This window comes from Furipterus horrens, unplaced genomic scaffold, assembly GCF_987537825.1.
Source record: "Furipterus horrens unplaced genomic scaffold, mFurHor1.1.pri manual_scaffold_11, whole genome shotgun sequence".
NCBI classification, from domain to species: Eukaryota; Metazoa; Chordata; class Mammalia; order Chiroptera; family Furipteridae; genus Furipterus; species Furipterus horrens.
The window spans coordinates 92,580,880-92,604,875 of NW_028327181.1; the positions used below are offsets into that span (position 1 = coordinate 92,580,880).

General features: G+C 44.2%; 1 protein-coding gene across 2 annotated transcripts; it reads left to right on the forward strand.

Annotated features, from left to right (window-relative positions):
• The first annotated feature begins 5,890 nt into the window (after positions 1 to 5,890).
• On the forward strand, positions 5,891 to 23,747 carry PRKAR1A (protein kinase cAMP-dependent type I regulatory subunit alpha). 2 transcript variants are annotated; one of them, XM_090290948.1, is made up of 12 exons: positions 5,891 to 6,004; positions 6,209 to 6,405; positions 9,182 to 9,370; positions 13,867 to 14,037; positions 15,159 to 15,250; positions 15,452 to 15,513; positions 16,346 to 16,392; positions 16,987 to 17,145; positions 18,377 to 18,437; positions 19,558 to 19,679; positions 20,644 to 20,725; positions 21,280 to 23,747. In XM_090290948.1, the coding sequence occupies exons 3-12, from the start codon at positions 9,194 to 9,196 to the stop codon at positions 21,450 to 21,452; spliced, it is 1,146 nt and encodes a 381-aa protein (XP_090147074.1). In that variant the 5' UTR covers positions 5,891 to 6,004; positions 6,209 to 6,405; positions 9,182 to 9,193; the 3' UTR covers positions 21,453 to 23,747. The 2 variants fall into 2 exon arrangements, with proteins under 2 accessions (XP_090147074.1, XP_090147075.1); XM_090290949.1 differs by lacking the exon at positions 6,209 to 6,405.
• Positions 23,748 to 23,996: the final 249 nt, after the last annotated feature.

The window sequence follows — 23,996 nt, forward strand, 5'->3', positions numbered from 1 at the left end:
TCTGTACAATGGGAATAACAAGAGCACCTACCTCCAGAAGTTCTGGTGAGTTAACATATGCTAAACTGAGTTAACATAGGAAAAACATGAGACCAGTCCCTGGCACAAAGTAAACACTCTACATGTGTGTTAGCCTTATTGTGATGAACTCTTCAGAGTCACCTTTGGCCAGTTCCCTTCACACAGTGTCTGGTTACACATGTCCTCAACTACTTGCAGTTTCCCAAATGTCCTGCCTGCACCCTGTTCCCTCTTACCTCTGGGTGTTTTGTGTAAGTTTCCTTTCTCTGAAAGTGTCCATCCCCACCCCCGATCCCCAGCCTCCCCAGCTCTTCCTCATTCTTATCTCAGCCGAGATGACACCTCCTCTGGGAAGCCATCCCTGATTACTCTCCACTCTCTCCCTCCCACCATGTGTATTTTTCTGTGTCCCCCTAGAGGCCAGGAGCTGTGTGTGGCTCACTCTTGTAGGAACTATTACAGTTCCTGGTAGACTAGGTACTCATTAAACTCTTAATGAATGAATGTCCTGGTCAACTCAAGGCACATTGTAGATGAAAAACGTAGGCATTAGGATGATGTGCATCTGAAATAAGATGACATAATAAAGTTCCAGCCACATAATTTTAAAGCTGGAGTGACTCTTAAGCTGTTTCTACTATTTTCCACTTGGTGGCACTACTTTAGATGGTAACCAACAATTCCTACCAGGCTGTCTCAGGATCAGTCTCAAATTATGGGAGTATTTCAGAAACTTGTGCTTTGCCTAAAGTGCTAACACCTTATATACCTGACTAGGACTGAAGAATTGATGAGTGGTAAAAGACTATGGGGAAGAGCAGGGGAATGCTGGGAAAGGAAATCTGATTGTACCAAGGCGGTGCAAGGATCAGAAGGGTCTGTGAGAACCCGGGGTCACGGCCAGGAGGCTAGCTGAAAATCCAAGAATGCCAAACTCAGTCCAGAGGGCAGGGGCGCCAGAGAGGCAGGAGAGGGAGAAAGGGGAAGGAAAGAAGTAGATAAGACCAAGTCGGCAACCATGGATGAGAACACATTCCGAAGTGGGTCAAATCTGGGATCCAAGTCCTGGGATACAAATCTAGGGGCAGGCAGGGCTGGGGCAGCAAGCCAGGATTCAGTGCAGAAGGGTCAGCCACGGCTGCTGCTAAGGCTCACCAATGACTACCACGAAGACGATTACACGTAGGATGTTTATTTCAATGTGGGAAAAGCGTTAGGGTTTCTCAGTGTAGGGGCTTGGAATTTCTCTGTGCTTTTCTTCAAGTCACAGAGAATTTTTTGTGCTGGTCCTTTACACAAAATGGCCACTGAGCTGGGGAGTGATGGCCACTGATCAACGCTCCCTGCTCTGCGCTGCCACCTTCAGGTGTGTGTGGCTCAGAGGTGGCCAAAGTGTGGCCAGCCAGGCTGGCCTCTCCATGCAGTTGTGACTGTTGACGGGGTGACCGTGGTCATTCTCATGGTCTTCCCTTCTTGATGACATGAAGACTGCACATTAACTAATAGATCATTTCCTAATTATCCAAACAGGAGCCTAGAGACTTCTAATTTTTTGAAAACCCTCACCTGAGGATATGTTTTATTGATTGGTGGGGGGCACTGATGTGAGAGAGAAACATTGATTGGTTGCCTCCCGTATGTGCCCAAATCATAGATTGAACCTGCAACCTAGGCATGTGCCCTGTCCTGGAATTGAACCTGCAGCGTTTTGATGTACAGGACAATGCTCCAACCAACTGAGCCCCCTGGCCTGGGCAGGAGTGACTTTGAAACTGTCACTTTTCAGGACAGCATAAGGGCCTTCTGTCAGTCGGAGTTTCTGTAGGTAAGAAAAGAAACAAACCCAGATGACCTAAGTAGAAAAGGAATTTATTGAACATATATTGGGTAACTCACAGGAATTCTGGGAAGGCATGAGAAGCAGGCTTGGGAAATGTGCCAACTGGGGACAACACTCAAAATCGCACTGCGACGGTGGTTGGGTAAGGGCACTATTCAGGATTCGCTCCGCAGGATGTCGGTGGCAAAGCGATTAGTGAAAATAATGCAGCCTTGACATTCTGTATATTCTCTTGGCGCCTTTTGATACATGTTCCAAATGAACATTAAGCAGCATGACAGCTTCGTGATTATTTACCCTCCGGTCTTGTCCATGCAAATATGGAAAAACAGGCACGAGCATATGTCCCCCTTGATGGCAGAGCAGAAGTGTCATGTTGGTTTCCAGTGCTGGGGAAGTGTCCTGACTCTGCCTTTTTCTGTCTCTCTGCAGGGTCTGTCTCCCCTTCGGAACACGTGCTTCCCTGGGCTTTTGCGATCCCCATTCTCTCCAGCTTTGTTGCCTGCTTCCTAAAGGTTCCTTCTGGGACCATTCTTCCCTTTATCCTCCCATGCTGCCTCCTCCCCTTTTCTTCTCTCTCAACATCCTTCACCAGGAAGGATTTCCTTCATACCCCTGGCTTTGTAGTTAACAAGCTGATGATTTCAAAGCCCTTAGCTCTCTCCTGAACACCCAACCAGCAAGCGACTGGACAACCCCTCGTGGATGCCCCATGGCCCCTCAAACTCAAAATATTCCAAGCTGAACCTGGCACCATCCCAACCACGCTTGCCACTCCTCCTGTATTCTCTGAATCAGTGAGTGGCAGCAGCATTAATTCATTGTCCCAGTCAGACACCTCGGATCATCCTGAGTCCCCTCTGCTCTGTATCTTCCACATCAATCCCTAGGTTCTGTCATTTTTATTCTTTTTTTTTTTTAAATCCTCATCCAAGGATATATTTATTGATTCCTGAGAGAGAGAGAGAGAGAGACAGAGAGACAGAGAGAGGCACATAAATATGAGAGAAAAACATTGGTGGCCTCTCCTATATTCCCCGATGGGGATCGAACATGCAATCTAGGTATGTGACCTGACAAGAAATAGAACCCGCAACCTTTTAAGTGTATGGCATGATGCTCCAACCAACTGAACCACCAGCCATGGCGGATAAAGATATTTTTACTTGGAAATCTCTTTATTAGTAGACCCAAGGTTGCCACTGTTCAGGTTTTGTCGTTGATGTTTTCAATTATGCTCAAGATAAACACCTGTGCTCTGTTTAAATGGGCATTGGCCAGTGAGAAAGAAGGAAGACTTTTGGCCTTGGCGTGCTTGCTGGAATTGAGTTCGGTTTGGAACCACAACCTTGGCTTCCACAGGAAGCATACATCCTCAGCTCCGCTGCCTACCACAAATAGGTGTTGATAGTCTGAAACGTTCCCCTTGGAACTCTCAGATATGTGGACATGTCCTTAGCCCGTGGAAACGTTCAGCATAAGAAACACTAAGAAACAGGCCACCGAAAACATTCCCTCCTGTTATGTTTTGGTTCTTTGTTCTACTTCTGCTTATGAAATGCATCGCTGCTGTTGGTTTTTCAAATTGTTTGCTGCTGTTTCACAGATACGCTAACAGCAAATAAAGAATTTTGTTTCGAACAGAAAAATTTACTTACAAGCCCACTACTCTAGAAATGTACTTGGTTGAGCTTTCCAAGGACACAGGCCAAAGGCGAGGCCGACGGACCTTGGAGTCAAGGGCAGAAGGCCTCTGGAGAGGAGGAAAGCACAGAAACGACAGTGGACCCCTGACCATTTCTGAAATGTCGTTTACAGGTTGTTATTCTCACAACGACACCAGGGCACTGAAAGAGCTTTCACACCACGTGGAAACCACTGAGGCTGTTGGCTTTTCCAGAACAGCTGTCCCCGTGAACTCTTCTTCCCCAGGCTCAGCTACAGACTGCCTAAATCCCTTTTTGTCTTCTAAAGCCCTAGCATGAGGATTTGGCAGCGAGAAGAAGGCTGAGCATGACTGACACAGGAAATGGCCCGTGGCTGGACGCGTGCCTGAATGCAGCTGAGTGGGGACAACACACCCGGGCCTTAGCAAGGAAGCGGTGTCACTCAAAACACTCAGCGTCACCAGCTGTGTGTTTCCTTATTCTAAGTGTCTTGATGGTCTTAGGAAGGTAGCACTAAGGGGGGGACACAGCACAACCGACCTGACTTTATAGTTTGGGTAGTTTGTTAAGAAGGGGGAGGGAATGTGGGAAGCAAACTAACATTTATTTATGTACCCTACACTTTATATATACATATGTGTGTGTGTGTGTGTGTGTGCTGCAAAGGAGACTGATCAAGACCCCTGCCCGTGCAGGCTTGAGCACATCGCTTAACTCCCCCGTGCCTCATTTCCCTTCTCTAACAATAACAGTAATAATACTTATGTCACAGTTATTACGAGGATGAAATTATTGTGTGTAAAGCGCTTACTGCTGGGAATATAGTAAGTGCCACGTACGTGCTCGCCACTATTTTCTTTACTAGTTAATTTTAACAGAGCCCTGCTTATCCCTTTGTGATGGAGGAAACTGAGGCTCATGGAGATTAAGTCAATTACCGGAGATGGCAGAGCCTGAATCCAAACTCAGATTTATCTGACTGATCCACTTTCTTCTCAGAACAGGACTGGGCCTGCTCCGTGCTATCGAATTCCCTCTCCTGCTTGCCAGCTCAGGGTTCAGTTGATTAGCTCTCCTTTGTACGGACTAGGGTGAAATCTTATATGACCGAAGTTCTGTCTTTAATCCCCCCATCCCTGCAGAAGGCCAGCGGTCAACAAGTGGGGGTAAGGGGTTGTGGGAGGCGAACCTTCCCTCCGCCATCCTCCCTGTAGGCTTAATTGGTTGTTCTGATGTTGCCTAATCTTCCTCTATCAGAAAGCAGGGGACGGCATAACTGAATAAACTATTCTAATGAGCAGGGCTCTTATTATAGCCTGGGGGATTTAGGGGGCAGTTGGCCTCCTAGATCAGAGCTGTCCAACAGAAACATAACACCAGCCACATAATGAACATCTTTCTAATCGCTACATTAAAAATCTAAAAAGGTGAAATTAACCTTAATCATATTTAACCTAATATATCCAAAATATTACTATTTCAATCTGGAATCAATATAAAATTATTAGTGAGATTAAGTTTTAAATCCATTGCGTTTACACATACAGCCCTTGCGAGTACACCAGGTACCCGTCAGACACCAGGATACCTGTACTCCAAGGGTCTTCTGTATTCATTTAGCGACTATATATATATATGTGTGTGTGTGTTTGTATGTATAGTCCCCCTGCTCCCCCTTTCTCCGCGGGCAGATAGTCCGATGGAAAAAAAAAAATGGCTGAAGGAGTCAAGTCGCTCCCCCTCCCCCAATCATCCTCGATTAGTGCAGTTTTTGCGGGCAGTAGATTTTCCCTGTGGTCACAGAGCGTTTGTGCCAATCTGCACGCTTTATACTTCTCACCCTGCGGGGCTGGGCGTGATGACGGGGGGCACTTCAGGATCTAGAAGGGCTCACGCCAACCCTGGACCCTCACAAAATCCTTTTCGGTGTCCTGCGCCCACGGGTGCAGTGTGGCCTCCACTGACGACAGCACCCCCGGAGGGGAGGGCAGCCCGATCTGCCAAGCAGACACCTGGCAGGGCTCAGGTTTCCTGGACCGGATGGCCGGCCGGAGCCCGGAGGCCCGCGTGGCCCCGGCGGGGCACAGGATGCGCGGTCGGGCGTGCACATCCCGGGCATCCGCCCGCGCTCGGCCCGCGGCGCAGCTGCCGCAGATCCGCGGGGGCCGCCGCCTCCTCGGGGCCTGGAAACGGCACGAACCTCCCCGCCGCGGCCTCGCGGCCTCCCCCTGCGGGGGCCACGGGGCGGAGTTGCCCACCTGTCATCCGAGACGCCCCACGTGGGCCGGGCGGGGGGAGGGTGGGGGGAGGGTGGGGGGTGGGAGGGAAAAAAGGCAGAGGCGGCGAGGGAGCCAGGAGTGAGAGTGGGGAGAAGAGAGGAGGGGAGGCGAGAAGGGAGCTCCCGAAAGCCGCGCGGACAGGGAGTGAAGAGCAGAAGGCAGACTAAAGGGGGCCCGAGGCATCCCGAGAGGAGCAGGTAAGGCGGGACAGGTGAACAGGGGGGAAGCGCCGGGCTAGAAAAAGTGGGAAAAGGAGCCCAAACGCGAGTGAGTCAAGGGCTGCGGAAAAGGGAGGAGATAAAATGGAAAGAAAAGCAAGATTCGAGGGTGAGGAGGGGCGGGGGTCCTTCGAGGAGGGGCGGGGGAGAAACTGGGGCTGCTACGCCTTTACGGTTGTCAAGGCGACGGCTCTGGCCAGAGCGAGGCGCATTGACGTCAGCAGCCGAGCGCTGATTGGCTGCTCCCGAGTCGTTTCCGGTGGAGCCGCCGCGGAGCCGCTATCGCAGAGTAGATCCGGGCAGCGAGGGAAGCGCTGAGAGAGCTCAGCCCGCCGCAGACTCGCGCCCGCAGTCCAGTGCTCGCCGCCTCCCATCCCCAGGTAAGTGCGGTCGGCGAGGGGCCCCGGGGCGGCGCGCTTCGCCGCCCCGCTGCCCGTTTGGGGTTGCTGGACCGATCCAAGATGGCGTCACAGGGAGCGTCGTGCAGGGGGACGACCGCACCCCCTGCCCCTCCTCGGCTGGCGCCTCCCCGCAGGCCCGACGCCCCGGGCGGCGCCTTCGACCCCGATTCTGCACCTCCGAGGCCCCCAGGCCGTCGCCTCGGCAGCTCTGGTGCCGGGCTTCCCGGCCGCCCCGCTCCCCGCCTCCCACCCGCAGCCCGCGCGCTCCCCCCACTTCGCGTTGCTCAGGCCCCCGGCCCTGCGCGGCCTTCGCCGGCCCTCCGCGGCCATCGCGCCTCCGCCCCGGGCGCCGGGGCCTCCTCGCTCGCCTTCCCCCATTTCCTGAAGGACACCAGCTGGATTGTTACCGGCGTGGGCCATGGCTTCCCTCGGCGTTTCTGGCTGATCTCGAGACCCGGCCGTGCTTGCTTCCCTCTGTGCGGTCCCCCCAGCAGTCGCTTTCCCTCTTTCCCGGCTTTCCCTGCCTTCCTCCCCGCCCCCCGCGATTTTAGCCTGGCTCCTAGATCTCCTTTTTTCCCCCTTTCACCTCCCTCCTTTTCCCGATTTTTTTTTCTCCCCCCTCCCGAGGCGGCCTCACCACCAGGGTGGCCTTGCGACCAGGGCGGGAGGAAGATCGGCCTCCCTTCTTCATTCTGTGGCCGTGACTGTGGCCTAAGTGAACTGAAGGGCACTCTCCCGTCCTTCCGCTCGAAAATGCGCGGTCCCTTTAACCCCTGCAGCGCAGGGCAGGTGTGATGCCAAACGGCGTGGACCACGTGAGAGACTCCCCAAGGAGGGGCCCTTTGAGCAGCGGAGAGGGAAGCGACCCCCTCCTCCAGGCGCCCCTCGGGAGCCGATCCCCCCTGGTCTGGGGGGCGCAGCCTGGATCGGCAGGAGGCGGCGGGTTCTCCGCGTTCCCTCGCGGGCGATCCGTTTGAAACTGCATTTTAGCACAGCGCAGTGTCCAAACAGAACCGTCTCTTTGCTTAAGCGGAGAGGCAATGCAGGGAAATAACTTAAAGTATTAATAAATGTTTGGAGGGAGACGCCAAAGGGTTGAGCTCTTGAGACGAAGGGACAAGTACAGCGTCAGTCTTAAGTATAATTGATTAATGACATTAGGGCCATGAAGTTCGGAATGCAGGGATTCACGTGGTGGCTGCTCTGTCTACTTTTTGCTCTTTTTAATACATTACTTTATTTCAGACAAAAAGCAGTTTCCTCCCTTCGACCCCGTTCTCATTGATCTTTGAATTATTTCTCCGTCAGTTGAATACCCGTATTGATAATCCTGCAAAATGTCTGGATGTCTTGAAGCCCCAAAGACCCGATTGATCGTTGTTCTTGGTGACCTTCAGTATCGTTAGAAATGCATAAAATGCTGCTGAAGGGGTAGTCTCAGTTCACAGGATTGACCTGACGCCCTGGCTGGCAGTGTGTACGTCCATCCCCAAGGGAAGGATCTTTTTTTTTTTTTAAGTGTTTCTTTCCGAAGGATCAGAATGAGTCTCCCTCTGCAGCCTTGAACGCACGTTGTCGTGAGCTGCGTACTTTTTCATGGTCTGTTACTTAACCTGCTCTTCCCTGACCCCGGTGAAAGTTGCCAAAACAGCGCAGTAGGAGCACTTTGGCCCTTCGTTCTGGGATCTCTTTATGCTTTTACACGTACAGTTTCACTTCAGTAGTTTTGTGTGCGTTTTATTTGGAAAAGTCTGATAAAAGTATTGATTTTAGTTGTGGACCTCGCTTTTATTTTCTAACGCTACTTGTTTAGTAATTAGGAGTTAGAAGGAAAAGAGTTTATGGCTCTTGTTAAATTACTAAGCTTTTAATTCCAAGGTAGGGTTAGCTACCCATTCTTAAAACTCTGTTTTACTTCACATTAAGGTAGTTTGAATCCTCTGAGATTCATTAAGTGCAATGTATCTATTTAGACTTCGCAAGTGTAAAACTTAACGTATTTTAATATTTTCCTGTCCAGAGTAAGGAAACGGTTTGGCATTTTCTTGGCCAAATCTTTTATAGTTTACTTCATAAGATACGTATTTTTTTCTATTAAGGCTTTTTCCTCTTACCAGTGGGTTAAGTGTGTTATCATTTAGGGACGGAATCTGGGAAAAGACTCGGGAGTAAAAGGTTGCTTTTAAAACTCATCTGTGCTTCCTTTTGTGTTTTAAAATGTTTTGATTACGCTGGTAACTGGCTGATCAGATTCTTTGCCCCAGTGGATCGCGGGGTGGTATTAGGCCAGCCCCTCGGGATAGGAATGTCGTATCGGGAACACCAGCTGTTCTTCATTGTGCTTTCACTTAGCGCCTGGTCGGTGCCCTGTTTACCATTTACACATTTCCCACGTCATAATTTTTTTTTGCAGGGGGAGAAGTGAATGAAATTCCCTTAAGGGCCTGGCTCCTCCGCGGCTGCCTCTGCGGGGTACAGTGGCTCCCACTCCCACTGCCTCTAACCGTGGCTGCCTGCAGAGCCCAGGTCCTGCAGCAGGAACGAAGGCCACCCTTGGAAAAACGCTTTTTCTCAGCATAGCTTTTTATTCCCGAGCCCCCACTTTTCCCTTAAAAAAACTTAGGGAGGGAAAAAAAAAAACAAAAAAACAAACCCTTGTGAATCAGCCCTATCGCATTTGTTGAGTTCAAGGCCGGCCTGGCATTTGCTCTTTATAAATAGTTTACGCAGCCTACGTGCGTGTCTTCCCTCGCAGCGAAGGAGAACCATGGCGTCCGGCAGCTCTGCCGCCACCGAGGAGGAGCGCAGCCTCCGGGAGTGCGAGCTCTACGTGCAGAAGCACAACATCCAGGCGCTGCTGAAGGACTCCATCGTGCAGCTGTGCACCGCGCGGCCCGAGAGGCCCATGGCCTTCCTGCGGGAGTACTTCGAGAGGCTGGAGAAGGTGAACGGGCGTGGGGGGCCCGGGGCGACCCTGCCGCCGCTGGGCGTGCGGCTGTAGGGTGTCACTGATCTGTGTCTTTTGGAAGAAGAGAAATTCTGACCCAGTAAAAAGTCCAGAATAGGATTTCAGAAAGGAAATGCAGCTAAGGTATTTGTAATTTTTAGCAGGAAACAAATCTATATGCTAAGTTTACTTGGCAAACAGGGTTTCCAAACTTGTGTTTTAATTAATACATGAAACTAGCTACATAAAACAACGGGCTAGAGGCAGTTGATCAGAGGTACAGCACCCGCATGGAATGAGAAGTTCTGTAGACCTTGAAAGCAGATAATATGTTTCTCTTCGTCAGCAAAGCAAGCAAACCTAATAAGCTTATCCCACCTTTTAAAACCAAGGTAATGAGGCATTTGAGTCCAGTTTACAACTGTTACAGCAAAACTTAAGCATTAGAAGAGTCCATTTTTTTGTAGAATGCATCTCAGATGAATTGACTGTAGAGCAGAGATCAAGGTTGATGGTTGTCAAAATTGTATTTTTATTTATAGTTTTGGGCAGGACTTGCTTCCTCTTTAAAAAAGTTAAACCAGTTTTTATTCTTTGTTTTTCATCCTCACTGTGTGTATTTCAGTGTGACCAGAGCATGTGTATACACGTTTTTCTAAGGAAAAGGATCGTTTTGCGTCAGACAATGCCTTGATTAGTTCCCTCAAGAAATGATGAACGAGAAAGTCTGGTTTGCTAAATGTTTAGAGTAGTTTGTTTGATTTGCTTCTGTAAATTTGTGAGATAAATTTACAGGTTTTCTTGGGCATATTGAAGTTTTGATATGGTTCATAATGATTATGACCCAATTAAGAGGCGTTGCTTAGGTATTGGTCATTCTCTAATTGTGTAATGGAAATATTTGTAATATATCCCATCGATTGGGACAGTTTCTTAGCATAATTTATTAGTAAAAGAATCTGTTTATACTAAGATTTTAAAAATGTTTGGGTGATCAGGCATTTTGTGCTGTTGCTGAAAAGCTGTTTGTTAAAATTGGTGTTTCATACCATGATTAGAATAATTAAATAACTAACAACAAACAAGCAGTCCCTGTGAACGTGGCCTCGCTGTCTTGGAATTGTAGAAAGTATGGCTTTCTCTTTTTTTTTTAAGCAGTGTCCAAATAATGTTAGGCTGCTTTGGGTGTTTTTGTTTTGAGATAAAGTGCGTTCCTGGAGATCTGGTTCTGAAATGGGTCACTGTAAGGTGATCCCTGTTCTCTGTGGACATCAATAGACACCATCAAATGAGGGGATGAAGTTGGTGAGACGTTACGTGTCTTTTTATAGGGAGTGTTGAATGTGTGGTAGTTGTTTCAAAGCCTGTACTTAGCACAGCACTGATTAAGCACTATCCAGGGGAAGGCAAGAAATTACTGGTTTCTCTGCAGATGGGGTTTTTAGATTTAATGTGTGTTGACTTCTTTACCTCTTAATAAAGGTCACAGCATAACAAACTTTTCCTATAATGCAACAGCCTTTGCTCACTTGCATACATTTTTTAGCTAGGACTTTTAGGGAACTAGATTTTCAATTTTTCAACAGGTCGGTTCTCTACACTAGGTGTCAGGTCTGTATGTCTGAAAATACAGTCATATTCTTGTGTGCTGTTCTCCTTCCCTGTGTTAACCAGGGGCATGTTTCTGGTATCCTCAACTGCTCAGTGCACCAGAAACTCACAGGCGGTCCTTTGAAAGTGTCTGTTTTACTTGGGACCATCACCTGGACTTCAAGTTCCCTTTTATGCATATGCTGATTAGAGCCTTGCCTGTCTGCTAGGTTAGAGGCATTTTAATCGCTACCACCAGTGAGGGTTTCCTGTGTGGCAGCTACTGTGTGAAGCACTTCACATGCATTCATGCTCCTTCTTTCAAATGTGGCAGATCGGTGATTATTACCATCTTACAGAGGTAGCGGGTAAAACCAAGAATGATGATCATACAGTGTGCACAGTAATAGTTTTTGTTGCAGCAGCATATAACCCACATTTCAGTGGCTCTCTACAAAAGACCTTCCTTATGTCTCAGTCCTGTGCAGCTCTGCTGGGCTCAGCACGTCTTATCTTGACTCCACACGTCTTATTGTAGGGCCGAGTGGAAGGAGCAGCCACTATTAGAGCTTCTGCTCTTGAGGCAGAGGGGGGCAGAGGCTCAAGGGGGCAGAGCCAAACGATAGAAGCAGACGTGGTGTGGCATGTCCGCGTAACATTCCATGGGCAAAGCCAGCCGTGAGGTCAAGCCCCAAGTCCGTGGGCAGCAACTTCACCTACAGGGAAGGATGGCTTGGTAAGGGCAGGGAGGGAACAGCAATTGTGAATACATTAAGTGATCAGGACAGAGCCTGGGCATAAAACAGTGGAACATAATAGGGGGGTGGTTTGGGAGGGTCGTTTTACTGCGTGAAAGAAGGAAGCGGGAAGAAACTGACAGAACGACAACAGCAAACAGAAGGATGTAAAAATGTGTCATAATACATAATTAGAAATCGATCTTGATAATGGCTCTGAGTCACCACGATATCTGATTGCTGTTAAAGATGACACTCCTTGAAATACTGTTAAAATCAAAATGCTTAAAAATTCAATTAGATAGAGTTCCAAATGAGATGCTATTTGTGAAATTAGTGAAATTTTCGTGAAATTCCAGTGACAAATTTAGGGGATGGAGTTTGTGTTTTCATTTATACTCTTAGATGTTAAACTCTGAGGAGACTGGCGTTTTACAGTTCCATGGTAATATGGAATGGGAAAACCTTACTTGTTATTGCAGTTACAAGAATGAAAATGAAGCGAGATTTCTGAAATGTGTTTTTAAAAAGTGGGTTACATATTCACACACGGTTCAGAATTCTGCAGGTGCAGAAGGATGTAACAATAACAAAGTCTCCTGTTGTCTTCCTTGAATGCAACCACTGGTCCATAGGCATATGGGCGTGTACAGACGAATTCATATTTAAAAGAGCTTCTTACCCTTCTTCTAATGTGTGTATGGCATTTCACTGCATAGATATACTATAATTTATTTCAAATCATTCCATTATGAACATTTTGGTTGTTTCCAGTGCTTTATTGTGCTACTAAAAACAATGATACAATGAATAACTTTGTATATATATCATTTCACATATATGGATATCTTAGATACATAGAAGTAGAATGACTGGATTTATTTGGTCAAGAAGTAAATGCACTTATAGTCAAATACACAAAGTATATTACATCTGTTTTTGTTATATGTTTTTTCTATTGTGTGTTTTTTTAATTGAAAATTAGAAAATCCAGAGAAATGAAAAAATAAAGCAGGCTCCATCTTTCCAAAAAAAGGGGGAAAAAAAATCAGTCATGATTCTGCTAATAGAAATTAACACTATTAATACCTTGGTGGTTATCGTTCTGGACTTTATTGCTGCGTGTATGTAATAGTTTTATTCGTCTTGACGCCAAAATCAGGGCTGAGTACCATGCAAGAGAAAAACCAGTGGGCATTTTTATTTAAAAAATTTTCTGAAATAATCAGTAAATGCTAGTAAGCTTGTTTTTAATTTGAAAGATGGTTTAGAAAATTATGGCAAATGAGTCAAGGAAGTAGTGGACGACACATTCTTGTTTTTTCATTATCAGGCGTAATAAAGTCGTTCTTTGCTTTAGACCTGAGGAATTTCTTGTTAAGGCTCTAGATTTGGTAAATAAGAATGTGAAATTGTTCATTTCAGTTTTTATATGAATTAGTTGAACAAGATGTTTTTAAAAGCAGGTAAACTTTTTTTGTTTCTTTTTAATTTGACTTCACCTGTAGACACTGATGATAAAGAATTTTTGTAACTGCTGGGAGAAGTATTGTTACATGGGATCTAATTTAAATTCTTGGTTACTGTCACATCATTTCATTATTTGTTTTTTTTCCGAGACTCCAACTAGAAATAAATTCCATGGGCTCAGGATTCGCCCCTATTGGTTTTTATATTTTGCTTTCCCAGCGTACACTTGGGATGCAGATCTAGAGAATGCTTATCGAATGAATGAAATAACCCAGTAATCTAGATGCCCTTGGGTCGCTTTGCTGTGCCGGAGTACGTTTTTGTGGGGAGGGTCTCGTGCCATCTGCAGCAGCATGCCAAGGGCCTGTTCCCTAGGGTTTCGTTTTGCCATTTAGTACGGTTGAGTGTATTATAAATCTTTGTTGCCAGTGTGTTATTACAATGAGTACTTTTTTAGGTGCATGTGTGTCCTCATACTAATGGCTTTTGTCCGTTAGTAAGTGTAGCATCTACTATCATCTGAGAAACAATCCTTTCAGAATATTCTTTTCAAACTGCCCCATTTTTCCCATTTGGACTTGACTTTTCCCCTTAACTTTTACATTGGTAACGGAGGAAGGGATTTGAAGTGACTCATCATTAGAATATGAGACTACCCTGAAAGACCTCATTTTGGAAATCCTATCACTTTTTCAGGAGGAGGCCAAACAGATTCAGAATCTGCAGAAAGCAAACACTCGTGGAGACTCGAGGGAGGATGAAATCTCTCCTCCCCCACCCAATCCGGTGGTGAAAGGCCGGCGGCGACGGGGCGCTATCAGCGCTGAGGTCTACACAGAGGAGGACGCTGCGTCCTACGTCAGAAAGGTGGTTGTGGTGTCTGCGCCTTCGGGCAGTGTTGGGGGGCCCGTGTGATGAGTGCGTGCGTGGCTTTAATAGTACACCGTAAGCAGGATGGGTTGTACGCCCTCTGTGGTTCTTGGGTACTGAGGGACAGGTGTCTGTGAGAACATGCCACCAGAGGAAGTCACTAAGAGTGACTGTAAAACAGTGAATAATTGCATTTTTCTCTTCCATGATTTTTGTTTTGCAGTAGGAGGCAGTACTCCTTTTTCCCTTGAATTGTGTCAGTTTTTTGACACTCTGTAATTCCTATGTGGTTTTTTAACCTTTTATCCTATAAGCTTCATCCTCATTGGGTCTTCCTTAGATCCCGCCTGCCGTTTTGAGTTATTATGGTGCTTGAAGAGGGAGAATGGTCCTGCCAAAGGCTTGTGGAACTGATAGCACCTCATCACAGTTTTTAAAAATGGCTACCATAACATGTTCAGTTTTGTTATTTCTTTAGTTGTTGACTGGGAGCCAAATACCATCCTTTAAATACTAGCCTACAGGTCTGGCTGTAGGCAGGGGGATTAGGTAGTCAATATTTGTTGGATCAAAGGTAGTACAGCAGTCCCTCTCTATATCGCGGTTCACTTATTGCGGCCTCACTGTATTGCGGGGTTTAAAAAATATTATATTTCATTATTTATCGCGGATTTCACTCTATCGCGGGATTTTGCAGTACTGTATACGTATGTTGTTAAAGTTATGTAGATTTAAGGGTGTAGAATGTGTTTAAGAACATAAGTAGTGTTTATAAAAGTGTGGAAAAGGCTTAATAAGGGAGTGGGAAAGGTTAATAAAGGACTGGGAACGGTTTATAAAGTGTTTGGGAATGGTTTATAAAGCCTTAAAATATATATAAATACTAAAATAAATGTAAGGTTCCTACTTTGCAGATTTTCACCTATCGCGGGGGGGGGGGCGGGTCTAGAACGTAATACCCGCGATGAGGGAGGGAATACTGTATATGTGTGTTATGTTGAAAATATTTAACTCAAAGCAGTCTTGTTCCAATACCGTAATGTAGCCGTTCATTTAATTGTCCTACAGATTGCAACCGTGAGATGCTTTTGCTTACTTGACCTTCTCTTCTTTTCTAGGTTATACCAAAAGATTATAAGACAATGGCTGCTTTAGCCAAGGCCATTGAGAAGAACGTGCTGTTTTCCCATCTTGATGATAATGAGAGAAGGTAAGTGCAGGCTCTTTTTTAGTAGTGTTTTCCTGTATAGCTGTGGTCCCCAACTAGTCTCAGTGCTGCACATTTTAAGGCTCATTATTCACCTGGTGAGAATCCCAGCTGAAGATCTAGGAGCTTGAATTTTAAGGTTAATGTTTGAAATCCGCAGAAGAGGCACATGAAATGTAACATGAAGCCTTCTGTCCCTTGCAGTGATATTTTTGATGCCATGTTTCCGGTTTCCTTTATTGCTGGAGAGACTGTTATTCAGCAAGGTAAGAGCTGCTGCCTTTGTGGCTTGCAGTATTATTCTGGGAGAGGAGACTAGGCGTTTTAAAAATGGAAGTCTGTTCTCCTCTTTCAGCCTCCCAGTTCCCTGGTGTTATGCTACTACGTCTTTCTGTTTCTTTTTAAAAGGCACACTTTCCCTAAGGGATTAATATTTCCCTTCCACCTGATGCCATTTTGTATATAGTAACTGTTAAAGGAAATTCCTGCATTTTTATTTTGAACATTGTATCGAATTTTAGAATCATATATCTTATATATTTATATTGTTATTAACCACTTATAAAATAAAATAAAGTAGGAGGTAAGCAAAACTATATTTTCTGCATCATGTAGCTCATCTGTGTATGAGGTTTTATACTTTCTAGTGATCCTTAACCTTTTTGCCCATGTATACTAACGGATCCAATCTTTTGGGTCCCCCTGCCCCTTTGGACTTTGTTATGTACTCTTTAATATTTCCATGGGTCTTTATAATCCATGTATTTTCCCATTTGTGACAATCTGATATTTTGTTATTATTTCGGTTGGTTCTTGTTTTGTTGTCACAGATGTTGGGCAGTTAATACTTTTGTACACATAGGTGGATGGCTGCTTTTTAAGTTATTTTTCAGAGGTTTTTCATCATGAGATGACTGGAAATTTGATCCATTTTATGATTTTTAAAATATATTGCTGGACCGTTTTTCTTGAAAGATTGTGTTAATTTATAACAGTCTCTTCTCTCATAGCACCACTATAAAATGTTTATTATTTTACAGTAATTTGATAGTTTCTTTAATTTGTAAAATTCTTATAACTTTTTAACTTTCCCTTTAGGTGATGAAGGGGATAACTTCTATGTGATTGATCAAGGAGAGATGGATGTAAGATTTAATAAGCAAAAATATGTTGATTATCTTAAATGTCAGTGTATTGATATTTATTGCTTCTAAGAAGTTCTGAACGGTTATTATAACCCTTGTATGTAGATTTCACTAGTACCTCTTGCCAAATATTTTAATGACACAGAAACTTTTTAAAGGCAATTTCTTTAGGCACGCAAGAGCTCAAAGCTTTTGCTGGAGCAGTGGTCACGGCACACATGTGCGCTGTGCGTGCTGTGTGCACTGTGCAGTGAGACGAGTCGGGGAGACTAGACACTGTCATGATCAGGGAGCTTGACTTGGTACAACTTTCTTGAGTTGTGTTTGTAAATGAAATGGGGAGGGAGACTAATAGCATGTCACTGGATGATTAGAAAACTCAGTGCCTCATGCTAGTAAAATGCTTATGGTAACTGTAAGCACTCTGAGTGTACTTAACTTGTCCTGTATTTTGTTCTTCTTTGTACTGAAAACATAGTATATTCTATTTAAAAATAGAGTTCAGGATTCTGACCCCTGAAAAAGGTTTGTTGGTTTTTCGTACTTAGGTGTTTGTGTATGTAGGAAAATCAATCTTTGTCATTTGCATTTTAGGTCTACGTCAACAACGAATGGGCAACCAGTGTTGGGGAAGGAGGGAGCTTTGGAGAACTTGCTTTGATTTATGGAACACCTAGAGCAGCCACTGTCAAAGCTAAGACAAATGTGAAGTTGTGGGGCATTGACCGAGACAGCTATAGAAGAATCCTCATGGTAAGCCCAGGGCTTTGGAATGTGGTTTAGACTACCTGTGTCACTAATGTTTAAATTGACTAATATCGCCACCATAAAATGAGAGTATTACTTTCAATGATTCAGTGCTTTGCATTAAGCCCAATTTAGCATTATTCACTGTACCATTTGAGACAGGGATCTTTTAGAATGAAAGCTGGGCCAGGAATAGCATGGAAGACAGATGTGTGAGCCTAATGGTCAGCTCTTGTCTGGAACTCTCTCCATGTGCTGATAGACACATCTTTACTTACCTAATCTTTACATATCACAGATAGTCTGATAAGTGCTGCTTCTCAGTGCATCGAGTCATTTCAGGTCATTCAGAAGTAATTAGCTTCCCTAAACTGAAAGTGGGTTATTGGTGTAACGCAAATGTCATGTTTTCTCTCTTGCTAAAAGAATAAACAAAATAACAAAACCATTGGAACATTCTGCTGATCTGGTCAGACTTTTTGAGAACTTTGTGACAGTTGTAGATTAGCTATGGATGTTTTAAGTCTCAGCTGATGGCATTAGTCACCTCTAATGGTTTTCTAAATTTGTGTGGTGCCTATCTGGCTGTTTGATAATATGCAGTTAGATGTACTTTGACATTTTCTGTATTTGGGGGATGGGTATGTATGTATGTGTATCAATATTTATAAGTGTATGAATTGCCAGGGTAATTTACTGTGTAAGAATTTTTTATTAATAGGGCACTGTGTGTTCTCCTGTTGCCACCAGATATATTTAACAAAATTTGCAGATAGGACAACTTGGTTAAGTTTGGGGCTGTGGCACTTTTGGGGTGGGCTGTAAGTGGTGGCAGTTTTATTTTTGTGACTTTGTGGAGGGTTGGGGTTTTGGGGAAGGACCCTGAACTGAAAATAAATTCAGCCATAGCCACATATATTACTGTTTTTTGTTTGTTTGTTTGTTTGTTTTTTTGAGACCTGATCATTTACCTATTTTGCATTTCACTAATTGGTGGCGTGAGGAACTCTTTGGCAGTGTACTTGGAGTCCCTATTAGGAACAAGTTGCTGAGAGCTTTTTATTGAGCTGAGGGGCTTACCATCTTCACCATAAAGAAAATTAATTATGTATCAAGAAGCAGCAGCAACAAGCTATGATTTCTCTCTTAATTTACTTGAAACTTATATATTACTTCACAGAATTATGTGATAATGACACTTTTTTGACTCATCATGTTTGTTACTTTTTTTTTATAGGGAAGCACTCTGAGAAAGCGGAAGATGTATGAGGAGTTTCTTAGTAAAGTATCTATTTTAGGTGAGTTTTGGAAGATTGCATGGAGAATTATTAAGTTGAAGGGTTAGCAGTACTTAAGCAGAGTCTATTGTATTTCATAGAAACTACACTAGTTACAATTCTGTTTTTGCTACTAGTAATGTAAAAGATGGAATAGAGAGTTAAAAGTTTGATTAAGTTAGAAGTAATTTTAAAGTGTTTTTAATTTGCTAGTGTATGACAGACCTCTTGATAAGAAATGATTGGAGCTGGGAAAAGTTTTCAGGAATTTTGTGCTACTCATTTCTCCTGGAGAGACAGAAAGGCTAAAAGTGTTGTCCTTCTGGGTATGGACAGTCACGGTCATTCCTCCTGTGACTTCTGTCTCTCTTGCTCCATCAGTGAGCTTATTGGTTAAGGAAAGTGAGTATTCCCAAGAATGCATTTTCTCTGTAGAAAGATTAGGTGTCTGCTGGCTTTCTCTGAAAAACAGTGCTTGAAGTTCTGTTGAAAGTTTGTAGATAGTCTATGTATTGTTAGAACCTGTTTATTGAGAGGGGAAATAGTGATTTTTATGAAGTAGAATGTGTTCTGTCAATTTTGTTACAGTGAATTGATCTCCCCCGCCCCCCACACCCCCACCCCCGTTATTTTTCTTTCTCTGAAATGGTTACATTTGCTTAGTGTCTTGGGCATTAACGTTTGTTCCCAGAGGCCAAACTATTTTTTAGTTCTTGTTGGTTTGATAAATTAATCAGCTGAAGATTTAAATAGATAAATGATTTATATGAACCTCTGGAATAACATGGATGAGGACACCATTACTTCTGGGTTCTGTAATTGCACGTTTGATTTCCACTGAAGGCAGGGTAGGAATACTTAATGTTTACGCTTTTGTATTCCTTTACCATTGGGTGCAGTTAGTATAAATTACCCTGGCCGCCGGGGCCGCCAAAGTCAGGGTCTGAGGGTTAGCTGTGAGTAGCAGGAGGGCCTTGCTGAGACTAGAGGTAATTGAAGACAGGCGCCATGTTTAATTTGAGACACCACTAGAGTATTGAATGGACATGGCCATAGGGTTGATTCTCTCTATACTGTTTGTTTTGAAATTTTTAGCAATACCAGATAATGTGGAGAAATTCTTTTGATTCTTGCTTTTCAGAGTCTCTGGACAAGTGGGAACGTCTCACGGTAGCTGATGCCTTGGAACCGGTCCAGTTTGAAGATGGGCAAAAGATTGTGGTGCAGGGAGAACCAGGGGATGAGTTCTTTATTATCTTAGAGGTAAAGAACTCTGCATTTGGTACTTTAAGAAATTGTACACCATAAGAGAGAAAAGGGGGTTAATTCTGAAGTACACCCTTAGATTTAAAGAATTACCTGACAGTCTTATTTAAAAATTACCTTTCATTTTGAGATGCTGCTGTTTGTTTTTCTGTCAGACCAACACATTTTAAATGAGTTTGGGTCAGAATTCTGGAAGGGGCTATTCATAAAGTAATAGCCAGAATCTGACCCACTAAAATTAACCCTCCTCATGCAAGTCAAACGGACTATGTAGCATAACAAACTATAATTGATTCTGCACCATCTTTGTTAAAGTCATGTGTTTGGGCTGTTTGGCAACCAAGTCTCAAAGGGAAGGGTTTTTAAATTTTAAAAGTTACTATGTTTTATGTTTTTACGGTCCATGAAAATGTATAGCAGATACTCTTGACTGACAAGTAGATCCAGAAAGCGGATTTTCTATGAATGTTCTCAGTAGATGCTAATTGGTTTTATTTAACATGGGGGAGGGTGGAGGGAATCAAAGGATTCTTTTATAAAGGGCCAGCTGGTAAGTAATGGAGGCTTTGTGAGCCCTATAGTTTCTGTCGCGAAGACTCAACTCTGTTGTCATAGTGCAAAGCCGGTATAGACACTATAAATGGATTGGTGCGTTGTTCCTATGAAATTGACCCATAGAAGCAGGTGGCAAGCTCGGACCCCCGCCTCCTCTAGTTTGCTCATCTGCCTGAACCCTTCAAGTACTAGTCCCCAAGTACCTTAGGGAACTGCTGGGTATAAATAGGAATCAAGCTCCTGTGGTCACTCTCATCAGTCAGCTTTTATCACATGAGCACAGAGGATGTGAAATAACTTATGAAATCCTTTTAGTTTTTTCAAAGTAGCTAAAATTGCATAACGTGTTAAAATGCTACCCTGGATTTGAAAGCCTCTGTTTTGCTTTGTGGTGATTTTATTCTAGGGGTCAGCTGCTGTGCTGCAACGTAGGTCAGAAAATGAAGAGTTTGTTGAAGTGGGAAGATTGGGGCCTTCGGATTATTTTGGTACGTAGATTTCCTCAGATACAGACACAGCTCAGGTCACCGTTCAGCGTGGTGCCGTAGCCCGTAATTTGTCTTGTCTGCTCTTGAATTTTCTTATTTTTATTTTTTTAATTTTTATTATTTTATTTACTTGTTTTTAGAGAGGGGAAAGGAGAGAGGGAGAGAAACATCACTGTGTGGTTGCCTCTCATGCGCCCCCATCTGGGGACCTGACATGCAACCTAGGCCTGTGCCCCGACTGGGAAACGAACCAGCGACCTTTGGTTCACAGGCCGACGCTCAATCCACTGAGCCACAGCAGCCAGGGTTGAATTTGATTTTTTAATTGCAGTCTTTTGCCTTTGAGAGAACTAGTGTGAGATTTGACCTTCACTCAGTTAATAGTAACGCTGTTGATTGTCTCGTCTATCATTTCTTTTAAGTGCAGACGTGACGTGGCCTGCACTAAATTACGAAGAGAAGTTCGCATTTGTTTCCCCTCTTGGAGGCGCGCCTCTGGGAGAGTTTCCCGGGGGCGCGGGCCGCCTCTCACTCCCGCTCTCTGCCTTCCGCAGGTGAGATCGCGCTGCTGATGAACCGGCCCCGCGCGGCCACGGTGGTGGCCCGGGGCCCGCTGAAGTGCGTCAAGCTGGACCGACCTCGATTCGAACGTGTCCTTGGCCCGTGCTCAGACATCCTCAAACGGAACATCCAGCAGTACAACAGTTTCGTGTCGCTGTCTGTCTGAGCTGTGCCACCTGTGCCTCCCTCCCTCCTCCCTGTCCTCCCCCCGTTCACGCTTCACTCTCGCAGGCGGCTCTGTTTTCCCTGTTCGCTGCACCACGTGGCCACTGGCATTGCGGCTTCTTGTCTGTTTATATCAAAAGTTGCTTTTATTGCACCGTTTTTAATCTGGAGCATTAACTGAGTGCTCAGACACAGTTAAATAAATAGAGAGTTCTACGGAGACTTCACTGTTCCTGCTTCTCTCTGTGCAGGGTTAGCATTCGGCCTGGGCACTGCGTGCCGTGCGGCGCGGTGAGGGCAGACCCTGCACCGCACCGATTACCCTGGAGGAAGGATGTAACAGCGCAAGGCTTTTTTTTTTAAGTGATACAATTTTCCAGTTATAAGTATATTTCAGACTGTGGCCACATATGCCGTATTTCTTTATAGAATATAAACTGATTTCTCATTCATCTCTAAGGATTAGGAAAAATGGATATAAAAAATCTTAAGAGAGATATCTGCCTGTATTTAAACTAGATTAAAGGTGGAAAAGTGCCCATTTTTGCTAATTGTCAGGTAGATATGCTGTTACAGTTTTTTCTTTTTAACCAGAACTGTTGTTTGTCAAGCTGATTTGCCTGGTACTGGTTATATCTTTTCGTTTCCTCTCCAGTTCTGAGGTTTGTGTAGGTGTGGCTGTCTGTATCTGCCTTTCATGTTCGAAACTGAATCATAGGTTGCAAATATTACGATTTAACTACATCTGCCTCAGCTCACAAATTCTGATTAGACCTTTATTATTACCCAGCTAGTGCCAAATACCGACCATCAGATGCTGACGTGGGAATAAGAATCTGAGGGCCACGCTCTGCGTGGTGACCTTGGAGCATCTGGTTAGTGCACACCTTTCCGCTGACTCCAGGATAATCTCTGTGCCCACGAAGCACTGATTCCAGGGGCTTGGGTGTGCGGGGCACAGAGAGGACATGCGGAGCAAGGGTCAGAAAAATGGAGGGGGTGTTGCTAAAGGTAGAGGCGCCCGGCAGACGGGGCTCATTGGTGGGAACCTTGCCCCACTAAACGCACTGGGGCAAGAGGTTTAGGAAGAAGTTTTTCTTTTCTTTAGTTTGACCCTTTTCCCCTCCTTTCTGCATCGGCTAGAACTTATGGTGGGTTGGGGGTGAGGTGGGGTGTGTCTGTTGTTTCACATTGGTCTAAAAGGCCACTGTGCTGAAAAGTTCCGCTTTCCCGTCTAGCATTTCTTTCTCTGACAGGCTTTTTGTTTTTTTAAAGTAAGCTTGTGTTTTGAGTCTTCACTGTATTTCAGTATTTTCCACCCTTATCAACCTTATGTGTTACACTATTCCATGTGCACCAATGATACCCAACAGTTTATTTTTATTATGTAATTTTTTTAAAACAAAATATCACCGTTCCGTAATGTAGGCACTTGTATTTTCATTGTGATTTATATGTAACGTAGGGTTATATTTGGGAGCGACTTGAGAGCATTTTTCCATTTGTATGCAACTGGCTGTGATTACCAGTCCTCTCTCCTGCCCTTTCCCAGGTTATTTAAATTGGTCATGGTAGGTTTTTTCCATAGATTTGAACAGTTTTTTAGGTTATTACTAAGTTTGGAGTATAAATCTGGGAAAGAGGTTTTATTTACATTTCAGTATGGGAGAGAAAGCCACCTTACTACAAATTTTTTATGTTTCAAAATAATCTATATTAAACGACGGTTTTCTGATCTATACTTTGTGTTTAGCTACCTTTTTATATTTAAAAAATTAAAAATAAAACTTGTGTTCCTATTAGCATAAAGCTTGATTCGATCTTTGTTTAAATGCCAAAACTGTACTTAAATGAGTTAGAATGCCATGAATTGCAGCTTCACATGTATATAATCATGTTCATGTATATTTAGATACATATCATGCTTCCTAAATGAGTCATTTGGCTTGCTGTTTACTCCCTTTTGTAGTTTTTAATCTAAGGAATTTTAAGGCTAAATTTAAAAATGATCACGTTTAAAGCTTTATCTTTGTGCAACCTGAGTGTATGTGAGATATCACGACTGGCATAATTTGTCTTAGCTGATAATCAGGACTTTAGAAGTTGTCATTTCTGGGCTTGCTAAGTGACTTTCTCAGATGTGTTGCTCTAGAAAGTGTAGATGGCCGAAGGACCATTTTGTATCGTTTCCTGGTTACTAGTCTGATTATATTGTGTGTGCTAATATACTCTCCTCTTTTTGTTATAGATTGTCCTGATGGTAGGTCAAGTAATAAAAAAGATTAAATAATTTAAATTCTTAAATGAATCAGTTTTTCTTCTCTTTCTCCTTCTCTTCTCCCTCGACCTCTCCCCCCAGAATCTCCCAGTCTGGGGGGCAAGAATGAAGACCAAAAGTGAATTATGGGATTAATGTTTTTAAAGAGTCACATGTCTTCAGTGGTTTTTCAAGTCAGTTTGTCAGGAAATGAATCTGAAAACTTTGCTTAAAAGGTAACTGAGACATAGCAGAGCTGTTCACAGAGTAGTAGGAGGAAAAACTAAC